This window comes from Podarcis gaigeae (genome assembly GCF_964106915.1).
Source record: "Podarcis gaigeae genome assembly, chromosome: 8".
NCBI classification, from domain to species: Eukaryota; Metazoa; Chordata; class Lepidosauria; order Squamata; family Lacertidae; genus Podarcis; species Podarcis gaigeae.
In genome coordinates, this window is record NC_139684.1 from 79,806,887 (window position 1) to 79,823,477 (window position 16,591).

Genomic DNA, 16,591 nt, shown 5'->3' on the forward strand with positions numbered 1-16,591 from the left:
CCTTGGCAACTCTCCTTCACTTTCTTTGCTCTTCTTTTGGACAGTTACTACCTTGTCCCCCACAGTCTGCTCCCTGACCCCCAGTCGGACAGCGGTGGGAGCAGGGGGCACCACCCTCAACTCGGTCACGCCACCCCCAAGCAACAGCACAAACCCCAGTCCCCAGAGCAGCAGTCACCCAGCTATCAGCTTGCAAGGCCTGAATCCCAGTACGGGGTAAGTGGTGCGGGAGAGAAAGGTCTGGGGGGGGGGGGGTTTCAGCTTCCTCAATAGTTGGACTGTGGGAGAAGAGGTTTGATCCTGGCAAGGCTCACACTATTAGAGGGAGGGGGCCTTGGGGGACATAACCCAAACAGTACGGGAATTAGAACTCACCTGAAATAAAAGATTTTCCATAAAACAATGTCTCACACGTCATTTTAAGCTACCTTCTGGACCCATTTTGAACAGGTGATTGCGGGGGGTGGGGGTGACACTCTAGTGTTAGCACTGTAGATCCCCAACTTTAACCTGCTGCCTCTGGTTTGATTTCAGAAGCACAGTGCTAGGGGTGAATGCAGGGTTAAACCCAGCGCTAATGGCCACCAACCCGCTGGCCACCATACAAGGTTTGTGAAAAAGAAGATCAGACATGATGTCATCACTGCCATTTGCTCCACTGGCCTGTCTGTACAAGACTCTGTGTGTGTGTGTGTGTGTGTGTGTGTGAGAGAGAGAGAGAGAGAGAGAGAGAGAGAGAGAGAGAGAGAAGCAAAAAGTGTGTGTATGTGAACATATACACACAGAAAGAATACATAAACCCGAAACACAGCCATTCTTCAAAACTGATTACTTATTAGGAGAAATTCACACTAAAACATTGGTGAATTTTCATGAGGATTTAAAAAAAAAATTTAAATCACAAACTAATGTGGAGAACTGAATTTAAGATTGGGAAAATGAGAGACAGAGAAATTGACATATTCATTCATTCCTATTCTCAACAGGTGGCAGCATTGAGCCAACTATGAATTTCTCTGCCCACTTCTTTCAGTTTACACACCTTGTCTGCTCACTGAGGTCATCATATAGCACAGGGTCTGTGATGTAAAACTCTGTGTCCAAGGCTGAGGTCCAACATCCTGTTCCGCACAGTGACCAGCCAGAAATCACACTTGTAGAAGTGCCTAAAACCAGCCTGTACAACTGGTTATCCACCATGCCCAATGCAGTCATGCACGATGGCTTATCAGAGACTTATCGAAACCAGTTTTTAATGCCTGCTTGGAATTACAAAAATGGGATTGTCAAGCCCATGGCGCATCACTGGTGTGCCTGTGTTTTAATAATAATAATAATAATAATAATAATAATAATAATGATGATGATAATAATAATAATAATAATAATTTATTATTTGTACCCCGCCCATCTGGCTGGGTTTCCCCAGCCACTCTGGGCGGCTTCCAACAAAGATGAAAAATACACTAAAATGTCACATATTAAAAACTTCCCTGAACAGGGCTGCCTTCAGATGTCTTCTAAATGTCAGGTAGTTGTTTATCACTTTGACATCTGATGGGAGGGCGTTCCACAGGGCGGGCGCCACTACCCAGAAGACCCTCTGCCTGGTTCCTTGTAACTTGGCCTCTCGCAGTGAGGGAACCGCCAGAAGGCCCTCGGAGCTGGACCTCAGTGTCCAGGCTGAACGATGGGGGAGGAGGCGCTCCTTCAGATATTCTGGACCGAGGCCATTTAGGGCTTTAAAGGTCAGCACCAACGCTTTCAGTTGTGCTCGGAAACGTACTGGGAGCCAATGTAGGTCTTTCAAGACCAGTGTTATATGGTCTCGGCAGCCGCTCCCAGTCACCAGTCTAGCTGCCGCGTTCTGGATTAGTTGTAGTTTCCGGGTCACTTTCAAAGGTAGCCCCACGTAGAGCGCATTGCAGTAGTCCAAGCGGGAGATAACCAGAGCATGCACCACTCTGGTGAGACAATCTGCAGGCAGGTAGGGTCTCAGCCTATGTACCAGATGGAGCTGGTAAACAGCTGCCCTGGGTACAGATTTGACCTGTGCCTCCACGGACAGCTCCATGGACAGTTTTGCCTTGATGGGTCACAGATTGAGCAGATAAAGCTTTCTTGCCCTGAATCAAACCCCTGGTCTGTCTAGCCCAGGGTTGTCTATTCAACAGCAGCTCCTATAGGATTCAAACAGGGTTCTTTCAGCCCTGAGATCCTTTTAGATGGAGATGCAGGCCATTGAAACTGTGTCCTTCTGTAGGAAAGGCATGCGTTCTACCACTGAGTTAGGGCCCATCCCCATGTGCTTTAAAAACACCTCCCCCTCTGATTTCAAGCATGAAACATTTGAGTTTGGATGAAAGTGTATATGAGCTGCTGTGCAAATGTTGTGCGGATGCGCATGAGTGCAACAGGTCAGTGGAGTCCCTCAGAACCTCCTCTCATTCCTGTTGAGGTCTCTTCTCCATCCCATCCCTTAGCTTACCTATGGTAGAAAGCATCCTACTTCATAACATCCGTCTGTAACATTGCACCTGCGAATCATCTGTGCTCACCCTTCTCTCCGCACACCATGTGTCCTTTTCTATGTGAACCGTGCTGGGGGAGGGAGACGGCGATGTGGAGCTGTGGTTGGGAGCAGGTGTCGTTTGAACTGCGGCTGTGCTGAAATGTGCTGCTGCCATTTTGTCATGGTGGGGGGCCTCGGAGGCTGCTGAGAAAATAACGAGTGGTCTGATGAGAGATGACCCCCCGCATCAAAACATCAAGAGGAGAGCCACAGCGCTAATGCATTTCCTCTGGACCCATTGCATGCTGAAGGCTGGGATAGCTCAGTCGGAAGAACAGGAGACCCTTAGTTTCAGAGTCGTGGGTTCAAGCCCCACGTTGGGCAAAAGAGTCTTGTATTGCAGGGCTGTTATGTACTGAGTTGAATAGGATTCAGAATGCAGCAGTCTGATTGGCCCTAGAACAATAGGGTATAGAATGCAGCCGTCTGATTGGTTCACAGGAGCCACCCAATCCAGCTCCAGGTGGAAGTGAATCCGCAACCTCCGAGTATATTTCAAGGGGGTTGGACTAGATGACCCCTGTGGTCCCTTCCAACTCTACGCTTCTACGTTTCGACAATTCTGTGACCAGAAGCTACTGGCATCATGCTGGCGCACATGCGCCCTAACTGCTGTTCTTTTCCCCCTCCTCCTTTGCAGCATTGGCCAGTGGTGGAAGCCTGCCAATTACCAGCCTTGATGCCAGTGGTAACTTGGTCTTCAGTACCAGCGGAGGCACGACTGGAAGCCAGAGCATCGTGACTTCGTCGCTCTTCCTCAACCATGCAGGCCTGCCCTTGCTGAGTGCTGCCCCGGGAGGCGTGGGGCTGGTGTCTGCGGCGGCTGCTGCTGTGGCTGCCTCCATGCCCAGCAAGTCGCCCACCCTGACCTCCTCCTCTTCTTCCTCTTCCTCCTCCTCCTCCTGTTCCTCATGCAGCTCCTCCAGCGAAGTGGCGCAGACTCTGGGGCAGGCTGGTCCCGGATCCACCGAGCCGGATGCCAAGACGGAATGAGGGCTGAGGGGGGAGCATCTTCCCCGCCTTCTCGACACGTGGGGGTAGTAAGGAGCGGACGTACAAACCGACGAGTGAAACCAAAAAAAAAAAAAAACCAAACAAAGAATTGTCAGCAACAGCCAAACGAAAAACCAACCAAAAAATAACCCAAAGCAACCAAACAAGCAAAGCAAAAAGGGACAAAGGAAGAAACCAAAAAGAATTCCCCAAACTTTTAGCGTTCATTTTTTTCCTTTTTTTCTTTTCCCCCTCCGATGTTCAGGACAAAATGCCTTGCAAAAGGTGACTTTGTCAATTGTTTTGCTTGAATTATTTTCATTGATTTCTCTTTATTTCTTATTCGCTAGTTTCCTGGACAGTTTCAGAAAGGAAACAAATAAATGGGGATCGGTTGTTCTTTTTTTTTTTTTTGTAAGAAAAGGAAAAAAAGAAAAAACACATTTAAAATCCTTAAGGGGAAAATGAATCTCACACCAAAAATCACCAGTCCTAGCTTCACCCAAAGCTTTTTACAGACTTTTCTAACTTCTGTGTCTGGTCGAATGTCTTTCAAAACTCTTATTTATTCTTATTTATTCTTTTACTTTTCTTTGGGATCCAGAAAGGGTTGGACAGGGTGGGGGGTATATTGGTTTAATTTCAGGATCTTGCTATATATATTTTCCTTTTCCTTTTTAAAATGCTAAAATAATATCCTTTTCTGCTGTGTTTTTCGGAACAAACTTTATAGTTTAGAGGGATTCTCACGAAGGCTAGGATTTTCAAAAGGCAATAATGAGAATTAGGTACCAACTTCCCATGATGGTTTCCTAATTGATGTCCTGCAATGATTATTATTATTTTGCATCTCTGCTTCTACCTGACTCAGCCTTGCAATGAACTAAAAAACACACCCAAGAACCTCTAGACCACAGCATCCTTTGACCAGCTTGCTTGCCAATGCATTCCTACATATATAGCCATTTCTGGCTTGAAAGGAGAGCTGGTGTTGGTGGTGGGGAAACTGCTCCCTGTCTAGTTCCTTACCTCTGATTCTGATTCATCATAAGACCAGAGTATCTAGTGCCTGGGTGAGAACTCTGTACCCCTTCAGAGGTTGCTGTACTACATATCCCATCATCCCTGAGCATTGGCCATGCTTGCTGGGGCTGATGGGAGCTGGAGTCCAGGAACATTTGGAAGGCCACAGTTTCCCCATCCTGATCTAGTGTATCGAATGCAGATGGAGGAGCCTAGGCATTTCCCTCTCCCTGTTACCCCACTGAGGACGGAATGAATTGCATCCATTCAGGAGTAAGCTTATTAGTAACCCCTGGGTTACTCACAGGGTACAAAATGTAAATACTCATGTCTTTGCAAGACAAGAAGCCTTATTGAAAGTCTCAGCCTTCAACTGTTTCAGGATGGGCAGCACTAAACATGTACGTTTTGTTTTATCAGCTTTTTCTTTCTTTTGCCAGTGTTCAATTTTTCTGTAGTTTTTCTTTTCTAAATTGATTTTTGCCTGGGGTTAGTATCAGGGGTTATTTTTCTGAAAACAGGGGATGTGTAATTTTTATTCTTATTCTTTTTATTTTTATATCTGTGTTCTGAAAAAAATAATAATACTCATATTCCAGTGCCTGACAAAAACCAAAACAAAACAAAAAAAACGGGAATTTCAGCATTCTTTACATTTTCCAGAAAAAAACCAAAAATTGATAGACATCACTACAGAAAACAACAAGATGAAGACCACTGGGGAATAAAAATGAAACCACAGAAGAGGGATAAAAATCCCCCCTTTTATGTGGCTCACAGAGACTCGGAGGCGAGAGACAAAACTTTTAACCAAAAAGAACCAACCATGTGAACAAAGGAAGCGTACAACAAAAAAAACCCACCACACAAAAAACTTTTAATTGAAGAAGAAAGGATGAAAAAAACCACGTGGGAATAAATGGGAAATCTTTACTTTCTCTGGTTAGACAAATGGCTCAACCGTCTTTCTCTGTCCTGAAAAAAAAAATACCTCATGGAAAGGTGCGTTGAGAAGCCAAGATTTTATAAGTGGCAAAGAGACAAAATAAAAGTAAAATGAACCAAATCAATGGAAGTTGGGAGGGTGAGATCAGAGGATCCTGAAACTTCCTCCCACAAATCTAGAAAGCTTTAAAAATGGCTTCTCAAAACGCTCTTTTTAATTTTTTTGTTTTTAAACTTTTATTTTGTACATTTTTTGTTGGTTTCCTTTATTTTATTTTTTTTTAAACTGCTTGGTTTGGGATTTTATTTCTAAATGTGTTTGAGGGGTGTTTTTTTTTAGTCAGTGTTTTGGGGGCTCTTTGAATGTTCGTCTTTTACTTTCAACTCCTGCGAACCAAAGTCTTGCTGTTGCAGAGAAGGAAGTTAGCCATGGCATACTGCGATCTGGTAGAAAACAAAAAACAAAACAAAAGGACAGAGTGGAAAAAAGATAAACAAGCAAACAAACAAAAAAAAAGAACTTTGAAACCTTTCTTAAAGGGAAGAAAAAAACCCTCGACCTCATTTTATCTCCTGCTTTTGCTGTGTTATAGCGTTCAGGTGGGTTTGAGATAACAAAAGAAAAAAAATACTGTGAAACTTTCCAAAAATGAAACAAACAAACAAAAAACAGGAAACACCTAGTTTTAAAAGACTTGAAAAAAAAGTTTTTCATCCCATTATGTGCGTGAGTGAGAGAGAACCGGCGAGTATTTATCTGTCTCTTTTAAGATTCCAGTCATCCTATTATGGTGGACATCTGGGGAAAAAAGAAGGAAAAACATTTGGGGAGTCCAATTTCTCTCTCTCTCTCTCATGTGCTACTGAACGTGTTACTAGGTGGAATGTAACTGTTTTAGTGATATTTGTTACTCTTTTTCTTTCTTTTTTTCTTTTTTGGGGAAAAAAATTCTTTTGGGGGGTATCTTCTATTTTTTTTTTATAGAGAAAATTCTATGTTCCGCTTTATCGCTTCTTACTGTATTAAAAAAAAGACAAAAAAACAAACAAACGCTAAAGGTTTGCAACAAAAAAAAGATAAAAAAGGGAAAAAAACTAAACAAAAAATCAACAAAAAAAGAAACAAAAACCAAAACGTGTTTTTTTAAAAAAATTGATTCTAGACCAAAAATGACCCTATCTCCATGTGCGGAGCTGAGCGGTGGGTGAATGGCATGGAGGGGAAACAGCCAAGATATATAGGGCAAGCAAAGGGTGATGGAAAGTTGGAAAGGTTGCTTAGAATCTGGAGAGAGGCGTTTCCTTTTTCAGAGAGTTGAAAGGGGAATGACGAGTGGCGATGTGGGCATTCTTCCCTCTCTCTGCCTTCAAAAACCAGCCGGCTGTTTGACCAGAGGCAATATAGTGGGGCAAGAGAAACAGAGTGAGTGATGTTGCCTGTCTCAAATCACTTTCAACTCTTTTTTAAAAAACAACAACAACAACAACGACCGGCTCTCTCCAGTTTTAGGAGTTAGATAGATGGGAGGTTGTGAATTTTGCAACTGCGGACTCAAGCCAGAGGGGTACCCCCACTTCTTCCCTCACCCCCAAATTGAGGACTGTAAATGAGGACTAAATGCAGAGTTATCGCTAGCCTGGGGAGGGAAATTTTGTTTTGGTTGGTCTAGAGGAGAACTACGTGGTACTCATTTCAGATTTGGCCACTGGTCTTGTGGGGCAAGATGCTTTGCTGTCTCCGTAGCCATCCTTGCCTCTCTGGTCCACATACTCCCCCCCCCCAATGGCTGGTAAGAGAAAACAGGCGTGAGATGCCAGGCTGCCCTCTTTGAAAAGCCGCCACATCTCTCTGTTCCGCCAACCTCCCGCGCTCCTAGGAGTTTCAGAACGAGGAAGGAAACAAGCTTTAAAGTACAGCTGTAAAACCAAATATTTGCTCACACGCCTCCGTGCCGGTGCCCGACCCAGGGTTGGGGGGGCACAAGGGAGGGGGGCAGGCTAGACCCCCTCCCTCCCCTCATAGTGCCAAGACACCCACCATAAGGCTCTTTGGAGATAGCCCGCCATATACCTCATATACTTTAATGATAAACCAAATAGAAAAGCTTTATTAAGGGTGTGTGCCGGACGGGTCTGTTTGGGGCGGTGGGGATCAGGTGCAGCATCTTCTCTCACCCCCAGGAGGGAAATCAGGAGGACGGCCCAGGTCCCCAAAAGGTGATCCATTCCCTTAAAACCTTGGTGTCCTTCTACGGAGACTCTTTTCCCACTGTGTTGGAAAAGGAGACTCAGCCGCTTGGGTAAAAGAGGTGTCGGAATCGTGGTGGGGGCTAGATGAATCTCAGTGGGCCTTGTTTACATAAAGCGGGTTCTGCCCTAATATAACGGGCGCTTTTGCACCGGGGTTAATTGCAGGACAGCGATGGTGCCAGAGCCTCCACTTGGGCGCTGTCCAACATCCAACGCAAATTCTTGACCGTAGATCCCACTGAAGGCTCCATGGAGCATCTCTCCTGACTTCTTCTCCTGGGTGCTTGTTAGGTCCTCGGCGGCCCGTATCTGGGTCACGAGAGAAGGGAACCTCATGAGGCGCTTCTACACCAGGGAGGGTGTCTGTCACATTTTGATAGCCCTGGAAAAGTGGGTCAAATGGGCTGACCTTTGCATGAGGGATGCTGCTCCAGCCCCCGACTCCCTTACCACCACCACCCCAACAAGACTGGCCTGTTGCTGTAGCCAACCCGGGAGCAGTGGAAAAATCGTGTGATAACTTTGCCAAAGGTAGTTAGTTCCTAGTATTCAATTTTTATTTTTATTTTCATTTTTAAATCTTCCGGGGTCTGATCCTGTCTTGTTAATTTATTTGTAACTGTGGGGCTTAGAAGTGACTTGAAAAAAAAAATTAATAATGATGATGATGATGATGATGATAATGTAACAAATATTCTGAGTGATTTTTTTTTAATTTGTTATTTTATTTGGTTCTGTCGTGGTTTGTGTTTTTTTTTTCCCTGTCTTTTTTTTAAATTAAAAAAACAAAAACAAAATAAAAATCTTGCAACCAAAGACGAGTTGAAAAGGAATTGGAAGTCTGTCATGGTGGCTGAATGGCGTTGACAGTCCTGTGGGGAATGTGATGAATCGGAGACTCTCTTACTTCTGTGGGATCAAATTTGGGGTGGGGGCAAAATCTCCATCTGACTAACGAGGAACGGTAAGGAATTTCCAAACACTTCCAATCAGATCCTCATGGAGCGCTGGTCATTAATTCTGGCTCTGAAATGGCTCAGCTTTTACCGTTACAAAGTACTGGTTACCTTATCAAAGGGGAAGGCCTTGTCTGTATTGACCACTGGCTCCAACAGCCACTTCATCTACACGCCCGTCAGAAAGCATCCTTTGCTTTGCTTATTGTTTCGAAGCAAGGATTGATCTCCCACTACTAGGCCAGGTCTTTGTAGACAGGAAATGACTCTGCAACTGCTTTTCTTCCATGTCCGCAGTTGAGAAGGAACAGAAGCTGCTTTGGTCCTGGGGAACAAGAGAGAAAAACAGCATGGAGCCCTGAGTATGCGCTACCTGGTTGGAGGGGGGGGGGTTTCCAAATTTTCTGCTGACATTCAACATGCTACTTGCTTTGCAGTGTCAAAGGGATGTGCAGATTAAAACACCTGATAACGGATAGCCAGCACTGCTTCTGAAGCAGTTTTATCCAGCCCCTTGCTGGTGACCCAACCAAATTTAAATTGAGATGTGATTTTTTTTTAAAAAAGGTTCCTCCCAGTTCCATTTGTATGGAAAATAAACCTTTTTTTTCAAGTTGTAAGGAAAAAGTTGTAAGGCTCCATGTTTCAATCTTTGATTTCAGATGTGATGTGGTGACACTGTCTCAGCGATTGTGAATCTGCCAATGTTAAAAAAAGGTAAGGGTAAAGGAACCCCTGACAATTAAGTCCAGTCGGGAACGACTTTGGGGTTGCAACGCTCATCTTGCTTTACTGGCCGAGGGAGCCGACGTTTGTCCGCAGACAGTTTTTCCGGGTCATAATAATAATAATAATAATAATAATAATAATAATAATAATAAATTTTATTTATATCCCGCCCTCCCCAGCCGAAGCGGGGCTCAGGGCGGCTAACTACAATCAAATAATCAAACAATCAAATAATCCAACATTTTAAAAACATTTCATTATAAAAATTAATTAAAATCAAATTGATGGCAACCGTTAAGCAAAATTCTGTGCAGGTTGCCAGAGGAGGGGGTCAGGCTGCGCCCTAACCAAAGGCCTGGTGGAACAACTCTGTCTTGCAGGCCCTGCGGAAAGATGTCAGTCATGTGGCCAGCATGACTAAGCCGCTTCTGGAGAACCAGAGCAGCGCACGGAAACGCCATTTACCTTCCCGCCAGAGTGGTACCTATTTATCTACTTGCATTTTGATGTGCTATTGAACTGCTAGGTTGGCAGGAGCTGGGACCGAGCAACAGGAGCTCACCCCGTCGCGGGGATTCAAACTGTCAACCTTCTGATTGGCAAGCCCGAGAGGCTCAGTGGTTTAGACCACAGCACCACCCGTGTACCCAGTCTGCTAATGTTAGATGGCATCAATTTATTATTGACAGGTTTGGACCACAGGACCCTTATATTCCCTTCCAACTTTACAACTCTTATGATTGAACAGCTTGACTCTCTGAGAGGTGTTTAGCTGTTATGGCAAGATATACTTCCAGCCCTTGCGTAAGAATGGAGGAGACCCTAAGAGGCTGGCCACCTTCTTTCTAAGTGCCACACGAGATTCTGGATTTTCTAAGTTACATTGGGATGTCCATGTTATCAAAGGCTGGAGATTTATAGGTGACTCTTGAAGCACAGCAGTTGTTTCAACATCAACTTTGTCTCTCAGAACCACCATGCTTCTATCCCTCACATGATTATTTGTAAATTATTGCAACATATTTTAAAACCACATCCCTTTTCATGATTTAGAGCTCAGAGTGGCTTCCTGCAATACCAATATAAAGGTAAAGGGACCCCTGACCATTAGGTCCAGTCGTGACCGATTCTGGGGTTGCGACGCTCATCTCGCTTTATTGGCCGAGGGAGCCGCCCTACAACTTCCGGGTCATGTGGCCAGCATGACTAAGCCGCTTCTGGCGAACCAGAGCAGTGCATAGAAACGCCGTTTACCTTCCCACCAGAGCGGTACCTATTTATCTACTTGCACTTTGATGTGCTTTCGAACTGCTAGGTTGGCAGGAGCAGGGACCGAGCAACGGGAGCTCACCCCGTCACGAGGATTCAAACTGCTGACCTGATCGGCAAGTCCTAGGCTCTGTGGTTTAACCCACAGTGCCACCCGCGTCAATATACAATATGCAAAATTACAAACATAAATTTAAACTTTTATATATATATATATAAAAGCAAATATATATATATATATATATATATATATATATATATATATATATATAAAACCCCATAAATTTAAAATCTCAGAAATTTTTACCAGGAACATGAAAGAATTATAAAACATCAGATAAGCATTTGTGACTTCTAATGGGATGGAGATCTAAAGATTTGTACCAACAAAACTGAAGACATGTTCTTGACATAAATCCTGCTTCTAATGTTCCCCAAGGTGATCTCATTGATTGACTTGGGGTAAACAGATACAAAACACACATGTTAATTCAAAATCTAGTTTTTACCCTGTGCATTATCATTTTTTTTTTATGCCACCTATTCATATAATTCATAGGGATATAGATTCTATCTCTGTTCTTCAAAATATAACTTCCATCTACTATGTTAAGTTGCAGCGATCCAGTTCTGCAAGGATGTGGGTTGCTGTTTTTTTAATAAAAAAAAATATAGTGTCCTTCAGCATAGCTGTCAATTTAATCATTTAAATATTTTTGCAATAGGTCCCCTTTTGAGGATTTTTCCACGTTTTTGCATATAAAACACATGTCACAATGAGAGTTTTCAGAATCATAAAATTGTAGCGTTGGAAAGGACCCTGGGGGTCATCTAGTCCAATGTCCTGCAATGCTAGAATCCCAGCTAAATCATACATGACAGATGGCCATCCAATCTCTGCTTAAAAACCTCCAAGGAAGGAGAGTCCACAACCTCCCGAGGGAGACCGTTCCGCTGTCAAACAGCTCTTGCAGCCCAAAAGTTCTTCCTGATGTTCCCTCAGAATCTCCTTTCTTGTAACTGTATTTCTTTTTCACTGTCTTTAATATAAACCAACAGACATATCACTGGGTCTAAAACTAGCTTTATCTAGACTTGACGGATTTGGTCGCACACTTTTCTATGGAGAATCTGGATGACAGTACCAAATGGTTGCATTCGACTGTTCTCTGCACTTTCTTCCACGTTTATGTTTAGACTCATTTTCTGGTGATCCCACCCCAACCCCCCCAAAAACTGCTGTTACAGTGCCAGCCTTTCCAGGGGACAGGCAAGTGCCATCAGTGGCGTAGTGTGGAGGGGTGCGGGGGGGGGGCTGGCTGCACCGGGCACAACATCTGGGGGTTAGGGTGCGCAAATCCATGGGTTAGGGGGCGCAAATTACTTGCCTTGCCCCGGGTGCTGACAACCCATGCTACGCCACTGAGTGCCATTAAGGCTTCTAAGAACTACAATGGCACCTCAGGTTACATACGCTTCAAGTTACAGATGCTTCAGTGTATAGACTCCACTAACCCAGAAATAGTATCTCGGGTTAAGAACTTTGCTTCAGGATGAGAACAGAAATCATGCAGTGGTGGCGCAGTGGCAGCAGGTGGCCCCATTAGCTAAAGTGGTGCTTCAGGTTAATAACAGTTTCAGGTTAAGAACAAGCCTCCAGAATGAATTAAGTTCTTAACCCGAGGTACCACTGTACTGTGACTTTAATTAAAAGTATTTTCCTTGCAGGCTCTGCCCCTTATTCAGTCTGCCTCTGAAGATTAAAGACTTGTAAAGTCAACTCCTGGCATAGTGGTTTTTTTTAAGGGGAAAGCAAAATGAATTAAAGAGAGGTTTCGCTTCCTTTCCCTCCCTTTTGCTTATTCTATAGCAAAATAGTAGTGTTTCACAATAAAAGAAAGAAAAGTAATGTAAACCAGTAATTGAACCTGCCCTCCCGCATAGGGAGAACAAAAGGTGACTAATTAGGGTGCAGTTCATCATTAACCCTTCTGCTATGATGTTCAGGAAGCGATAAAAAGGGCAGAACCTACAAAGAGGTTGCAAACATAGACTCCATTCATGTGGCAGCTCATTCCTTTTCTCAGACTTTTCCCTAACTGCTAATTTCTGCATTATATCTGAGCTTTCACATAACGTAAATGCCACTTCTGGAAACATAGCAGAATATAGTGCTGGTGCTTTTTTCAGTGTTATTTGGTTCCAGAGAAGCTCCATACCCTCCCAGTATTTCTCTGATGAAAATAGGGGGCGGCTTCTGTAAATCTGGGGCTGTCCCTGGAAAATGGGGACACTTGGAGGGTCTGCTGAATACAGCAGTTCTCAATGGCATGCTGTTGCTTCCAATGGCTGTTTCCGTGGCTGCTCTTGGTTCCTTTTTTTCATGATAAATTTTAGCCTTTTCCCAATAGAATGCGGAAGCCCCTCAAATTCTGGGACTTCTGAGTTTCTCAGTGTTAATCAACCAAGGCTAGATTCTCCATATCGTATGCGTAGCAGATGCCTTTCAGAATTATTCCTATTCTTAAGCCAACACCGTAGTCTTCAGATCACTTGAGTTCTGGTTGATTTACAATACAATAATACAATAATAATTTATTATTTGTACCCCGCCCATCTGGCTGGGTTTCCCCAGCCACTCTGTGCGGCTTCCAACAAAGATGAAAAATACACTAAAATGTCACACATTAAAATCTTCCCTGAACAGGGCTGCCTTCAGATGTCTTCTAAATGTTAGGTAGTTGTTTATCTCTTTGACATCTCATGGGAGGGCGTTCCACAGTGCGGGCACCACTACCCAGAAGGCCCTCTGCCTGGTTCCCTGTAGCTTTGCTTCTCGCAATGAGGGAACCATCAGAAGGCCCTCGGCGCTGGATCTCAGCGTCCGGGCAGAATGATGGGGGCAGAGACGCTCCTTTAGGTATACTGGGCCGAGGCCGTTTAGGGCTTTAAAGGTCAACACCAACACTTTGAATTGTGCTCGGAAACGTACTGGGAACCAATGTAGGTCTTTCAAGACTGGTGTTATGTGGTCTTGGCGGCCGCTCCCAGTCACCAGCCTAGCTGCCGCATTCTGGATTAGTTGTAGTTTCCGGGTCACCTTCAAAGGTAGCCCCACGTAGAGCGCATTGCAGTAGTCCAAGCGGGAGATAACTAGAGCATGCACCACTCTGGCGAGACAGTCTGCGGGCAGGTAGGGTCTCAGCCTGTGTACCAGGTGGAGCTGGTAGACAACTGACCTGGATGCAGAATTGACCAGCACCTCCATGGACAGTTGTGAGTCCAAAATGACTCCCAGGCTGCGCACCTGGTCCTTCAGGGGCACAGTTACCCCGTTCAGGATCAGGGAGTCCTCCACACCAGCCCGCCTCCTGTCGCCCAAGAACAGTACTTCTGTCTTGTCAGGATTCAACCTCAATCCATTAGCCGCCATCCATCCTCCAACAGCCTCCAGGCACTCACACAGGATTTGAAAGAGAGGTAGAGACATAATATATTTGGGTCCTCTCGAATCTCCCAAGGAACTTGGGTTTCCTTCACAGACTGAAGTTTTTCAAAGTTCTTCATGACTGAAGTGATCGGAACGCAGAAATTTATTTCCAGTATTTTGGGTTTTACAACAGTCATGGCTCCACACTCACTGGGACAGATGGATTTGGATACAGTCCCCGCCCTGGTCACTATTTTATCTCAAAATGGTGATCTCATCTTAGAAACAGCCTTGTTGCATAAATTCCTGAAACGGCATTCTGGAGGGCATGCTGTCCTTGCTTGGGGCAAGAGAGCAAAACTGCATTGCTGTTGCGGAAAGTGTCATTTGAGCCAGGAACATGAGAGCTTTTGAAAGGCGGCATCTGATTTCACAACAGGCAAAAATACCAGGCTGGCTAGGTGACTTGAGCGAGACTTATTGGAGTAACTACCTCTCGTTCCTGTGATCCACCAGCAAAATATCAAACAGTATTTGATCCCTGAGGGAATGATAAGCATTCAAGGGTTACGCCCATTCTATTACCAGCAGACAAAACTCACCAAAGACTCATCTGGTACACTTGGCTACAGATGACTTGCAGGGCTGGTCCTAATATTAGGTAGACTGAGATTGCTGCCTCAGGTGGCAGGTTGTGAAAGGCAGGGAAGAGCACTTAGGTGCTGGAGAAGATAAGAGGAGTTTTCTGGAACAGGCCAAGGGACAAGGGCCTGTTTATTCCAGGATCCAAATCCTGTTCTAAGTGGAAGCCCAAAAGCAGGACCTGTGTACAACAGGTTTCTCCTTATTTATGATTCCCAACAACTGGTGTTTAGAGACATACTGTCTCCAACACTAGAGGTTGAACAGAGCTGTTCTCAGGTGGGTGGAGGATAATGTCCCCATCACTACTTTGAAGTAAGATTCAGCGGGTCTGGTTGGCTTCTGCAGACAAATAGGGGGTGCTCTTGTGTCCTTCATCTAAAGTAGCAGATGTGTTGGGCTGGCCCCACTGATTTGACAGCTTCCTTGCCATGGAGATGCTAGGCTTTGGGGCCAGCGAGATTTTATTTTTTAACAGCAGGCCCTGTATTCTTTCTTTACACTTGGGCAAGCAGGCGGAAGGAAACAGCCACATGGCTTCTCCCAAAGAATTCTGGAAACTAGTTTGCTAAATGTGCTTGGAATTGTAGCTCTGCAGGGGCTAAACTATAACAGCTAGGGTTCTTTGGGAAAAGCAACACCTTTTATAGGGGTATAAATGTGCTTATGTATGTGACGAACCACACAATCAATGCTTGCTGTCACCCTTTCAGCAGTTTGAATGTTAGTTGGCCCAATAAACTAATGATAAAGGGAATGATAAGAATTCAAGGGTTATGCCCATTCTATTACCAGCAGACAAAACTCACCAAAGAATGACTCATCTGGTCTTTTGTTCTGCTTGGGGGCTGCAAGGTAGTGGTAGTACCAGATATTTCATAATTTTTGAAAATGTTATGGGATTTCCTCCATTCCAAATCCAAGCATGGCAAACTCCATTTCTGAATTAATAGCTCTCAGCATAATTCTACATAAATAGCATGCTCTTTTAGCCAGATATGCAATTATCTAGGTTTTCTGCAGTCTAGTGCTATTCAAATTAATTAAGTTGTACTTTGCACCAGCAGACTCCTGCATTTTTATTAATACCTGATGCATTTCAAACACCAGGAGAAACAAAATTATAGAACAATCCTATGTATACTTTTTGCCAGTTTTAGTACCATTTTAATAAAAAATAGCTTTGAAGCCTGCAAACATTTAAGTAGTAAAATATGGTTCATTCAATCTGGAACTGGCCTGCTTTGTTTAATTCTTGCAGCTGTACACTGAAGCCTCTTGACAATTCTGTTCGTCAGTCAAACAAGACAGTGACTTGCCCAGCAGTTGAGTGATGATTTGAGTTTCCAAGAGGGAGAAACAGCTAAAGACACAAAAGGCTGTGCTCACATTAACAGCTTAAAATACAGCCCAGCCTCATATAACCAACATGCTTAAGTCTAAGTAATACATGAAGGAGTTAATGCCATAGAGTATGCTGTCCTGCCAGGCTTAGCTATGCCACTTCCCTTTACCTTGGGAGGAAATAGGTAATCAAGCCCTTGTTCACTCCCTGTTTATCTGAGAAGCTCAGTGTCCTCCAGCTCAACCACATGGCTTTCAACAGCCACTCTTGAGTTCCAATACCAATACTGTAGTCTAAGAACTTTGACCATTTAGTAATTAAGCTAGGTTTTGCTGCCAGTTTTTCTTATTGATATATGGAAAAGAGCATGAACCAGACCTTTGAAGAGTTTGTAAGTAAACCAATTTTTAACTTATCAAACGTGGCTTTTTCGTATG

General features: G+C 44.2%; 1 protein-coding gene and 1 long non-coding RNA gene across 13 annotated transcripts in view; one reads left to right on the forward strand and one right to left on the reverse strand.

Moving 5' to 3' along the window:
• POU2F2 (POU class 2 homeobox 2) overlaps positions 1-8,599 on the forward strand; it is a 109,518-nt gene extending 100,919 nt beyond the window's left edge. For 10 of the 12 annotated variants that reach the window (XM_083753810.1, XM_083753813.1, XM_083753809.1 and 7 more), the window contains 3 exons: positions 45-216; positions 535-608; positions 3,213-8,599. In XM_083753810.1, the coding sequence (XP_083609936.1) occupies positions 45-216; positions 535-608; positions 3,213-3,565 (599 nt within the window). In that variant the 3' untranslated portion in view covers positions 3,566-8,599. The remainder of the gene's footprint in view (positions 1-44; positions 217-534; positions 609-3,212) is intronic. The other 2 variants (XM_083753806.1, XM_083753805.1) reach the window with 1 other exon arrangement.
• On the reverse strand, positions 7,007-11,215 carry LOC310851876. The gene is made up of 2 exons (XR_014567906.1): positions 11,045-11,215; positions 7,007-9,064 (listed from the first exon to the last, which is right to left on the reverse strand). It is a non-coding gene; the product is annotated as an uncharacterized lncRNA (long non-coding RNA).
• Between the last annotated feature and the right edge of the window lie 5,376 nt (positions 11,216-16,591).